At 43.3% G+C, this 12,585-nt stretch overlaps 1 protein-coding gene across 1 annotated transcript in view; it reads left to right on the forward strand.

The window, feature by feature from the left end:
- Positions 1-12,585, forward strand: part of RELN (reelin) — a 324,257-nt gene that overhangs the window by 34,778 nt on the left and 276,894 nt on the right. Inside the window, exon 2 of the mRNA XM_029077379.1 lies at positions 1,519-1,629. Coding sequence (XP_028933212.1) covers positions 1,519-1,629 — 111 coding nt within the window. The remainder of the gene's footprint in view (positions 1-1,518; positions 1,630-12,585) is intronic.

The raw sequence follows: 12,585 nt of genomic DNA on the forward strand, positions 1-12,585 counted from the left end.
GTCCCTGTCCCACATGGGGCTCAAAGTCTGAATCCCCATTTTTCAGATGAACTGAAGTGACTTGCCTAAGGACACACAGCAGAGAGGTGGTGGAGTTGGCATTAGAGTCCAGGTCCTTCTCATTCTCAGGCCTGTGCTTTATCCACAAGGCCATGCTGCTTCTCAATATATTAATACCTTCTCTTTTGTATTTTCCTCTGCATTTCTACCCTAAAATGAGAGGAAGTGGTTATTGCCAAAGTCCACATGGCATCTTTAATGAAAAGCATTCCTTCTTTTCCCCCAGATCCCCCTCAACTATCAGGGTATCTTACTTTTCATTATGATTAGAAAGCTTTCCCCAGTAACGAGTGAAGCGTACATTCATTCAATCATATTTATTGAGCACTTACTGAGTACCCAGAGAGTACAATACAACAGTAAACAGATACATACCCTTCCCAGTACGAGCTTACAGTCTAGAGGCACTAAGCCCTTAGAAAATGTCACATCTATGAAGGGCTGGATGGAATGGTATTTCCAGTGAGTTGTAACATCTAGGAAGGGCTGTGTGGAGTGTGAGTCTTAACCCAAACCAACTTTCCTTTGGCCAAAAAAATAACAGAGACCTCTGCTCCAGGATACATGTTCAAGAAAGGAATCCATTCCACATTGTTTCCTGTTCCAGCTGCCAGGGAGGGATTACTTTGTAAGGGTTTAAAGAACCCTTGAAAAATCTCTTCACAAATCAATGTACTCAATTCCAGCAGGATTCTGGAATTTACTCTTTACTCTTTTTAAGAAAGAGTAAAGATTCCACTGGGGATGGCCAGGATTGATTTCTCACTCAGAGTCAGGGTGGCCTGCTGAGTTTGCCCTCAAAAAGGTCTTCTTGGACTTCAGGTAATATTCTTCCGCTGAAAACTGATTCTGTCTCCTCCTGCCTTTTGCACTATTCATTTAGGAGCTTTATACAAACATTGTGAAGCCAAAACAGGAAGGTCAACTGACAAGGCTGCCTTCAGCTGAATTAAATCCAGTTACAGTTGACATAGCAAATCATTAAAACCTTCTCTTGATTATAACCTCTGTCTCAGCCTTAAATCTTGACTCAATCCTAGCTCTGGCCCTATCCTTAATGGGTTATATTTACAATGAGTGGTCGATGGATTGATTTTCATTTAAAGACCAAACACAAATGGGCTTTGCCAGTGTTTGACATCAGTTCTTCTATTTCTGGGACTTTGCTCTTCATGGAGTGCCACTCTGTGCATAGTACTCCAGTGGGAACAAAGTAGAAAGGACAGTAATAATTGAGGTATTTGTTAAGCGCTTACTACATGCCAGGCACTGTACTAAGCATTGGGGCAGATAGAAGGAAGTCAATTTGGACACAGTAAAGTAGTAATAATATTCCTATCTTCCAGACATCGCTAAGAATGACTCCCTGATAACTATCATGTATTGTTTGGGAAATAGCAAACCTAACAGAAATCTCAAAGTCTGGTGCTTATACAAGTTTTATTTCTTTCCTTTCAGTGACTGTTTCCACAAGTACCTTCTTTGACGGCCTGCTGGTGACAGGACTATACACCTCCACAGGCATCCAAGCTTCCCAGAGTATCGGGGGTTCTAATGCTTTTGGATTTGGTAAGTTGAATGCGATCCAAGGATCTTCAGGTGTTTGGTGTTGGCTATCTTTTGTGAGGGGGAAGCAGCATGAGAAATTGCATGATGGGAAAGTGAATTGGCTAGCCCTTTGCCATTCATTTGCCTGGTTCTGTAAATAGGTGTGTGTGCCGGAGGGGTTATAAATTCATGGCTATGAGGAAGAAGGAAATTTGCATAGCGATGGCAAGACCATTTTGCTCCTAAGACTATGTGGGTGACAGGGTAAAGGAGGGAACAAGATTCAGAAAGATGGAGATGACTGGCTGCTGGGGATTTAGGGAGCAGCTGGATCCAGAAAAGGGTAAAGTTGAAGGCTCCATTAGCCACTTCTTCAAGAAAGGGGATTCCCAGAAGCTTGGCATGTAGTAAAAATGAAGCTTTTAGGGTGTGATTGTGGTGCCTATGACCTGCAGGAGCCACCCAGGCCCTGGGTTCCAATTCCACCTTTTCCCTCTGCTCCTCCACCTCTCCCTTCCCATCCCCACAGCACTGTACCCGTCCGCTCAACTGTATATATTTTCGTTACCCTATTTATTTTGTTAATGAATTGTACATCGCCTTGATTCTATTTAGTTGCCATTGTTTTTATGAGATGTTCTTCCCCTTGACGCTGTTTAGTGCCATTGTTCTTGTCTGTCCGTCTCCCCCGATTAGACTGTAAGCCCGTCAAACGGCAGGGACTGTCTCTATCTGTTGCCGACTTGTTCATCCCAAGCGCTTAGTACAGTGCTCTGCACATAGTAAGCGCTCAATAAATACTATTGAATGAATGAATGAATGAATTCCAGCTCTGCCACTTACCTATTGGGTGTCCTTGGGCAAGCCACTTAATTTATCTGTGCCTCAGTTACCTCATCTGGAAAAGGGAGATGAAGACTATGTGCCTTATTTGGGACGTGGACTGTGTCCAACCTAAATGACTTGTGTCTACTTCAGCAGTTAGTACAGTGCCTAGAACACAGTAATTAGTCAGTGGTATTTATTGAGTGCTTACTATGATCAGAGCACTGTACTAAGCACATGGGAGAGTCTAGTAAGCAGAATTAGCAGACATTCACTGCCCATACCTCAAACTTCCTTTTATCCTATTGTTGTGGGATCTGATGAGTGACAGTTTTATGTTTGCTGAGCCCACATCCTTCATGACGATGTAAGTGCTAAAATACCACAGTAATTATTATTATTATTTAAATGCTATGATGCTGAACCCTGGTTTAAATACTTCCTCCTCTCTTCAAAATATTTTGACTGACTTGATAGGGTTATTTAAAACATCTTTCAGCTTAGTATTATAAAATGACCTCTTGCATAGATAATGGCAGATCTGTTGGTACAACTGCCTTTTTGCTGAGTAGTCTGTGAAGGATGACACTTTGAAAATGCATTACTGTGTTCACCAAGAGAACTAATTGAGAAATTTCTCATTATTGATATATATTTACATTGCTATCTGATCATGTAATTATATGTATTGAGTTTTTAATCCCTTTAAAAATATTGTTTTGATCCCTTTTTTTATCTTGGGGAAAGCATTTATACTTTATATGCTCTGGGGAATTATACGTTTAGCTCTCTTTTGCTTTTTCTACTCTATTCATGGAGTCAGTTGAATGCTAACCAGGGTACAACAGTACTGTCGAATCCTCAGAAGTGGAAAGCCAAGCACAAGTCACTTCTACAAGAAGTGATTTCTGCTGGGCTGTTGTGGAACCCTTCTATCAGGTAGGTAGCCAAACCCTCTGGAATCTGTTAATATTCTCTGTTGCTCAGCTTCCCATGGGGAGAGTTTCTCCGTGCTAAGCTCCTGCTGGGAGAGGAAGCGTTTCCTTTTAGTTAGATTTGAACTTGCTGTCCTTAAACTTCCCTTATTCTGTTTTGGGGGATCCAGTGAGGGACAGTTTTTTGTGTTCACTGTGCCCACATCCTGTGCAAGCCGTAGTCTTGTCTGGGACAGTAAGTGGCTTTGGCTACCCATTTTTGCTACCTTGGAGTTTAGACATGATAGGGTTATTTCAGGGTTGTTAGTGGTAGTTCCAGGCAAGTGATGGACACCCTTGGTGGCCCTCTATACTATTCCCTAAGCATGTGGCCACCATTGTTGTTGTGGTTGTTGTGGTTATTAGATTTAAGGGCTTACTGTGTATCAAGCGCTAGGTTAGATACAAGTTAGTCACGGCGGACACAGTCCCTGTCCCACATGGGTCTCAGAGACTAAGGTTCTGACATCTTAAAATGGCCCAGGAAACAGCCAGTTTAAGGAGGTCTCAATCAGTCAGTCAATAGTAGCTGCTTCCCACTGAAAGCTACTGCTCTAGTTCCCTTAATTGCTGTTCTGTAACCCCCACCATCCACAAGTATTCCTTGACAGATCTCCTTGCTGGTCTACAGCCTTTCTAGTGAACCCCAACTTCCTGTGTCCACTCAATGGTATTTGTTAATCACTTGGTGTTTGCAGAGCACTGTACTAAGCGCTTGGATAAGAACAATAAAATAAAATTGGTAGACTGATCCCTGTCCAAAGGACCTTACAATCTAGTGGGGGAGGAGATGAGAACTCTCTCTCCTGCTCCCATCCCTCTGGACACTAAAGTGGAGAATGTTCCTCCTTGGTTTGTAATCAAAATCCGAGTAGAATTCAGGAAAGACGCTTATCAGGTTCCTTTGAGTCCCCTATTGAACCTTAGATTTAAATGGGGTCTTACAGAAGTTTCACAGGAAGTGCTCAATAAGTACTACTAATTGATTCTCTCTCTGAGATTCTATATGAGTCAGGACCTTGTTGACGAATTGATGATGGAGTCCACAACTACGTCCACCCTGATTAACTTGTATCTACCCAGTGTTTAGAACAGTGTTTGGCACATAGTAAGTGCTTAACAAGTACCGTAACACCCCGCCCCCAAATCTGTAGGTTGAAAAGGTTCCATCAGGACATGTACTGAGCAACACCTCCAGAAAGAAAGAGATTCCTAGGAATTCTTCTTCAAATGCCATCGAGTCGTTTCCAATCCATAGCGATTCCACAGACACACCCTCTTTGGAATGTCCTGTCTTCTGTCACAAGGTCATTCTGGTATGTGAATCCATAGAGCTTTTTTGGTAAGGGTATGGAAGTGGTTTACCATGACCTTCCACACAGTAAAAACTCAAGTCTCTGCCGTTGTCTTTAATCAACATTTTGGTCACTTGATCATCTACCTTTGATTCTTTCCCATGCCGCTGCTGCCCAGGACAGGTGAAACAACTTTGACACTTCGGTTTCCATTCCTTTATGGGTAACCCTAAATAGTAAAGCTTTGTCATAGCTCTAAGCTTCATTGTAGTATGCAAACTCTCCTGCCACGATAAGATGTCGATTCGTAAGAGAGTTCCTGGGAATTACCCATCAACAATTAGAGGAGAGCTGGCAGTTGAGTATTGAGTTCAGCCAGCCAATGTGAGATGTTGGCTAATTTCCAACCTATTACAGAAGGAAACAAGATAAGTCAAGTGTAACTCGCTTTGACAAATCTAATCATGTAGGCTGAGCAAAATAGTTTATTGAATAAATGCGTTAGCGAGGAAACCGCTTTTTCTCCTCCGTCTGGTTGGTCTTGGCTCTGGCCCCTCAGCTGGGATCGTTGTTGAGTTCTTCTCACTGACAGGGCTCGGGGCGGGGGAGAGATTGGCTTCCAAATCTAATCCAAAGCATCCAAGTGACTTTCAACTTTTCATAAAAATCCAGGCACGCTAAAATGCAGGCCCCATTGGTTAAAAGGAAACAGATGCCTAATGACCAGGAAGAAATGAAAACAGAAGCTGTGAGAAGGAGGGAAGCAGGCCAGCGCTGTGTAGTTTGGAAACCTCGGATGGCTTGTCAATAGAGTCTGAAAACTTGGCTCTCTAGGGAGGTCTGTTATTCAGTTATGGATCCCCTTCCTGTCCTGCCAAAAACTTGGAGCGCAGCAAAGTCCTGCAAGCCAACAAGCCTCACAGTGTTAGCTGAATGGAAGGTCACCATTTTGGATCATTTTCTCTTGTCATTTTAGTACTGGAGTAAGTACCTGTTCATTAATTCTACTTCATATCGAATGTAAGTTTGGGAGACACCTCCCAAACAAACCAAGCTTGTTCTGGGTCACCACTGGGTGTCAGAGGGACCGCAGTAGGTTGAACTAGATTCACAGTCACCCAGTTTTTCAAAGGACTTAAATTTCACTGCCAACCAAGGGATCCTAAACTTGAGCATCTCTAAAACATGAAAATCTCTCTGTCTCTGCCTTTAGAATTTAAAGGGCATGGGTGAAATTCACCTATGAATATACATGGGGTTGAAAAGACCAATGCGGAAATCACAATCTCGGTAATCCTGACTCCGCCACCTGCCTGCTGTGTCACCTCAGACAAGTCACTTCACTTCCTCTGTCCCTCAGTTACCTCATCTGTAAAATGAAGATTGAGATTGTGAACCTCATGAGCGATAGGGACTGTGTCCAACCCTATTTGCTTGTATCCACCCCAGTGCTTAGTACAGTGCCTGGCACATAGTAAGCACTTAACAAAGAGTACAATTATTATTATTATTTCATTGTACCCACAGAGAGGCTGTCCATCATTGTGGTGGTTTGGTTAATGTTGGCAGTGCCTGGAGCTATTTTCTCTTTTTCCGCTCTGTCTCTCCAGTAAAGGCCTTTTTTTAATAGGTGATGATGGTCACCTCTAAACCCGAGAGAACTTCTACAGTTTTACTTGGGAAGGAGAACTGTCCTCTGAACCCGAGAGAATTACAATTTTGGTGAGAAAGGGGGGACCTTCTGAACACAGACATATGCAATCAATCAATTGTATTTATTGAGTGCTTACTGTGTTAATAATAATAATGTTGGTATTTGTTAAGTACTTACTTTGTGCAGAGCACTGTTCTAAGCGCTGGGGTAGACACAGGGGAATCAGGTTGTCCCACATGGGGCTCACAGTCTTCATCCCCATTTTACAGATGAGGGAACTGAGGCACAGAGAAGTTAAGTGACTTGCCCACAGTCACACAGCTGACAAGTGGCAGAGTTGGGATTCGAACTCATGACCTCTGACTCCAAAGCACTGTTCAGAGCACTGTACTGAGCGCTTGGGAGAATGCAGGAAGACAGATATGAGGGATGTGTTCCCTGCCCACAAGAAGCTTATAGTGTACAGGATTCTATGTACAGGCACATACATTGATTAATTAAAGCTTATACAAATCTATATGCATGCTTCTATGTATACTTTGTTATGATGGTGATATTTGCATTTATTATGTGATGAACATTGTTCTAAGCAGTGGGGTAGATATTAATTAATCAAACTTGGTCAAACCTACAAGCTTCTTAAGGGCCATTAGGACCTCAAAAAAATGGTGAATCCGTCAGCCAGTTCTGGGTGACCTTCACATAGCATAATTCAACCACATATCAAGATGGCAGACAAGATCTTCTCTTTGGTGTTAGATCCATGAGATTTTTTTTCAAAGATCTCTGCCCGAAACACACAGTTCAGCCCAGTGTGTTTTCATTGCACATTTTGGCTAAAAAACCGTTAGGGAATTAAGGTTGTACTCAACCTTGTTTGAGTACAGCGCACTGCGGCATCAAAAAAAATGGCATAGACTCAAGTGGTAGAACATGTGGCCTTTGTGTTGTACCAGGTAGGGTGAGTTCTACCCCATGTTACCCACACTCTTCGAGCTATAGAACTAGGAGTGATGACATATATCAGGTGCATTTGTGCATAGCTCGCACACTCACCCTGCTTCGCAAACTGGGTTTACTGTGGTAGCTTTCCTCTTTGGATGTTACTTGCAATAAGGGCACAACTCCTAGAGGCAAACGTGGAAACTACTCTTAAAATGTTTTTACCTAAATCCAACAATCCGTGGGAATAATTCTGAAATCGGTCTTTTTTCAAGCTTAAAAATCAAGAAGCCATAAAACCCTCCTTGTTCCAAGTAGATTATCTGAGATTCTTTTTTTCTGTTAAATGCAATGAGAGAACAGTGGATTTGGAATAGCCATGGGAGCTTTTTAAAGGCAAAATGCTCTTCCTGAGAGCCCAGTTCTGTGTTTTCATCTTAGAATGTTGCTCCCTCAGACATCAATTGTATTTATCCAGAGCTTATTGTGTGTAGAGCACTGTACTAAGCGCTTGGAGAGTACAATATAACATACACATTCCATACGCACAGTGAGCTTACACTCTAGAGGGGGAGACAGACATTAATAGTAAAGTACAGATATCTGCATAAGTGCTGTGGGGCTGGGCTGGGGGGTGAATAAAGGGAGCAAGTCAGGGTGACGCAGAAGGGAGTAGGAGAAGAGGAAAGGAGGACTTAGTCAGGGAAGGCCTCTTGGAGAAGGTGTGTCTTCAAAAGACTTTGAAGCAGGAGAGAGTAAATATCTGTCAGATATGAGGAGGGAGGGGGTTCCAGGCCAGAGGCGGAACATGGGCGAGAGGATGAGATCGAGGTACAGTGAGAGGGTTAGCATCAGAGGAGCGAAGCGGGCAAGCTGGATTCCTGCACCCTCCATGGTGAAAGAAAGGGTAGGCTGTTTAGCTGAGCCCAAGAGATAGCTAATGATTGTTTCCAGACCTTTGACTGTTGGATGAGAAGACATTTGTGGATGTAAGACTGCTACTTCATACTTCAAACTGCTCCTTGCTTCTATTTCTGGGCAATTATACATCTTTGGTTTTGACTCAGAAGCTCCTCTTTTCCCCCATCTCCTCACAGTGAGCTGGTGAGGGAAGGGCTGCAGTCTGGTGATGGTTGATTGATTTTCTGATGTAATAATAATAATAATGATGGTATTTGTTAAGCGCTTACTGTGTGCCAAGCACTGTTTGAAGCACCGGGATAGATACAAGGTAATCATGTTGTCCCATGTCGGGCTCACAGTCTTAATCTTCATTTTACAGATGAGGAAACTAAGGCACAGAGAAGGTAAGTGGCTTGCCTAAGGTCAAACAGCAGACAAGTGGCAGAGGTGGGATTAGAACATATGTCCTCTGAGTTCCAAGCCCGTGCTCTTTCCACCAAGCCACACTGCTTCTTCTGATATGTGTGAGTGGTATGCAGCTCAGCAATTAGCACATTTAATTTCAAACATATAATAATAATTGTATTAAGCACTTACTATGTGTCAAGAACTAAGTGCTGGGGTAGATACAGGCAAATCAGATTTAACCTCAGTACAGATTGTGTGGAGTGCTGCTGTTTTATTATAGGACCTTCAAAGGAGAATTTTGCCTCGTTCAGCATGGATGGGGGGGGGGGAGGGGGGGGGGGGGGAAGGCCAGAAAAAATTAATTTCCAGGGAAGACTTTAGTGTCCTTATTATTTTAATAATAGGTGCTTGCCAGGTGCTGCATAGACAAGATAATCAGTGGTATTTATTAAGCACTTACTAATAGCTTGGGAGAGTACAATATAACAGAATTGATACACATTCCTGGCTCACAAAGAGCTTTCAGTCTAAAAGGAGAGATAGACTTTAAAATAAATTAGGGATATGTACCTAAGTGCTGTGGAGCTGAGGGTGGGGTGACAAGAGAGCACAAATCCAACCAGAAGGGTGGCACAGAAGGGAGAGCGTATAAGGGAAACGAGAGTTTAGTCGGGGAAGGCCTCTTGGAGGAGATGTGATTTTCACAAGGCTATGAGGATGGGAAGACTGATGGTCTGGCAGATATGAAGGTGCCAAACCCTAGCCCCCAACCGGTGTCTGGCCTGGAACACCCTCTCCCTTCATATCTGCCAGACCATCAGTCAGAGGGTGTTCCAGGCCAGAGACCGGTTGGGGGCTAGGGTTTGGCAGTGAGATAGATGAGATGGAGGCAATCAGATTAGACCCAGTTCCTGACACACACCAGGTTCACAGTCTAAGGGAGCAGAAGATTATTTTTAACCCCATTTAAAAGATGAGGAAAATGAGTCCTAGAGAAGTTTAAGCGACTTAACTTTCCCTCCTACTTAAACTGTGAGCCCCATGTGGGACAGGGACTGTGTGTCCAACTTGACGAACAAACTAAGAGCTTAATAAATTGGGCAAAGTGACTTGCCCAAGGCCAGCATAGCAGGTGAGTGGCAGAGCCGGCACCAGAACCTGTGTCCTGACTCCCAATCCTCTGCTCTTTTCACTAGGCCACACTGCCTCCCCATATTTTCAGAGCTTTTCACAGAAAAGCTTGCTACCCACCAGCTACTTTCTTAACAGCAGAATTTTCAGGTTCACATGAATAGACAAGACCCTTTCATGTCCTGCATGATAAGCTCCTGAAATTGCCTCAGCCTCTTGAATTCCTGAACCCTGAGCCAAACGAACTTGCGGACTCTCCCCCTTCCCACCAGAGACCCCCATCAGAAACCAAACAGATGGTAAAGGAGGAAGAGGTGACCCTCGGCATCCTCATTAGAACAGTTGAGAAAATTTTAATGGGCCACTGTTTGCTTTGTGCAGTATCTAATACCCTTTGAACTGCCATTTTTTCTTCCCATTTCATGTCAACAGCCGCCATGTATATTTTAATAGGGATTATCAAATACAATTTGCCTAGAAGATGTACCAGCCCTCCGCTACTAATTAGCCAAGTTTAAATAATCATTGAGTTCTGGAGTAATTGGAAAGAAACACTGTTTGCCCTGCCAGTGCATAATTACTCATTAACAGGAAGATAAAATATCAGCTTAGAAGTCATATCTGGGAGAATCTGTTAACAGTTAATTAAACTGTTGAGTGGGTGCCAAGTTTATGTTGGTCAAGAAAGTTTACAAATGAGTCTAGTTTGTGGCAGGCGGGAAGGCGGGGATAATTCTTCTTTCAAAAGTACATTCACCGTCCTGGGACAGAAGTCGGAAAATATCGGGGTGGCAGTAGTTTCTGCCTGATGTTTCAAGACTAAAGCTCATATTGAGGGACTCCAAAGCAACTGATCATCTCCTCGGACTTCTGAATTAAATGTGTTTACTGTCACATTTGTGGTTATGCTTAAGGTTTGCAGCTTCATTAATCCCCTCTTTTCTCAATCCCACAATTGCGTGAAATATCTCATCCTTCATATTCCCTTTATAAAAGAGAGCCATGGTGTTCACTGGTTTGCCTGTTTACTGAGAGCGGTGAGTCTCCTGCAGACAGCAATGGGTAGCTGGAGAGTACCAAAGGGTGAACAAAGTATGTTTAACGTTGATGTTGTTACAGGAGTCTCAATGACAATAATAATAATAATTGTGGTATTTGTTAAGAGCTTACTATGTGCAGGCACTGTTCTAAACGCTGGGGGAGATGCAAGATAATCGGGTTGGACCCAATTCCTGGCCTACATGGGGCTTACAGTCAATCCCCACTTTAAAAATGAGGGAATTGAGGCGCAGACAGATGATGAGATTTGCCCAAGCTCACACAGCTAACAAGTGGCAAAGCTGGGATTAGATCCCAGGTACTTCCAGTCATCCCAGGCCCATGCTCTATCCACTGCCTTCTCTAAGACAATGTCTGGAAGGGAATCTATCGAAGAACAGCAAAGCTTCATTTGTTTTTGTTCTTATATGCAACAAGTGTGGTATTTAAGAGTTTATTATGTGCAAGCGCGGGGATGGATACAAGATAGTCTGATTGGACACAGTCCTTGTCCCACATGTGGAACTGGGACTCATGGTCTAAGTGGGAGGGAGAACAGGTATTTAACCCTGTTTTTACAGATGTGGAAACTGAGGGACAGAGAAATGAAGTGATTCTCCCAAAGTCATAGAGCAGCCAAGTGGCAAAGCCGTGATTAGAACCCAGGTCGTCTAACTCCCGGGCCTGTGCTCATTCTATTAGGCCACCCTATTTCTCTAGTATGGGCAAAAGAGTAAACAAAGGCAATTTAAATTTTTGCCATTGATGTTTGGGGAGCTGTAGAAATACATTTAAAAGGATTGCCATACTAGAACAATAAAAATCTCCATAAAACCACATGGACTTGGGCTCTTTGCCACTCTGAAGAGAATAGGACTGGGAGTTGGGAGACCTGGGTTCTAATCCTGGCTCTGCCTCTTTCTTGCTGCGTATCCTTGGGAAAGTCACTTAACCTCTCTGCCTGTTTCCTCATTTGTAAAATGGAGATTAAATACCTTCTCTCACACCATTTTAGACTGGGAAACAAATGTGGGACAGGGACTATGTCCAATCCGATTACCTTGTATCTATCCCAGTGCTTGGCACAATGTAAGTGCTCAGTTAGTGCACTCTCATTTAGAAAAGCAGCATGGCTTAATGGAACGAGCACGGGCTTGGGAGCCAGAGGTCCTGGGTTCTAAATCTGACTCCGCCACTTGTCAGATGTGTGACTTTGGGCAAGTCACTTAACTTCTCTGTGCCTCAGTTACCTCATCTGTAAAATGGGGATTAAGACTGTGAGTCCCATGTGGGACAACCTGATTACCTGGCATCTCCCCAGTGCTTAGAACAGTGCTTGGCACATCATAAGTGCTTAACAAATGCTATCGTTACTATTATTATTCAAGTGGGCAAGGAGAAACCTACATTATGTACTCGGCTTAAGCAGCTTCACTTTGGGCTGGGAGCTCAAAATGGGCATAGAGGTGGCAGGAAACAGAGAAGCAGAATGGCTTAGTGGAAAGAGCACAGATTAGGAGTCAGAGGACACGGTTTCTAATCCTGGCCCTGCCACTTGACTGCTGTGTGACCTTTAGCAAATCACTCAAAGTCTCTGTGCCTCCATTACTTCATCTGTAAAATGGGGATTAAGACTGTGAGCCCTTTGTAGGATGAGGACTATGTCCAACCTGATTATCCTCTATCTATCCCAGTGCTTAGTTCAGTGCCTGGCATATCAATTCATCAATGGCATTTATTTAGCACTTAGTATATGCAGAGCATTGCACTAAGTCTTGGTAGAATACAGTACAACAGAGGAATACAG

The sequence above is a fragment of the Ornithorhynchus anatinus genome, chromosome 13 (genome assembly GCF_004115215.2).
Source record: "Ornithorhynchus anatinus isolate Pmale09 chromosome 13, mOrnAna1.pri.v4, whole genome shotgun sequence".
In the NCBI taxonomy this organism is placed as follows: Eukaryota; Metazoa; Chordata; class Mammalia; order Monotremata; family Ornithorhynchidae; genus Ornithorhynchus; species Ornithorhynchus anatinus.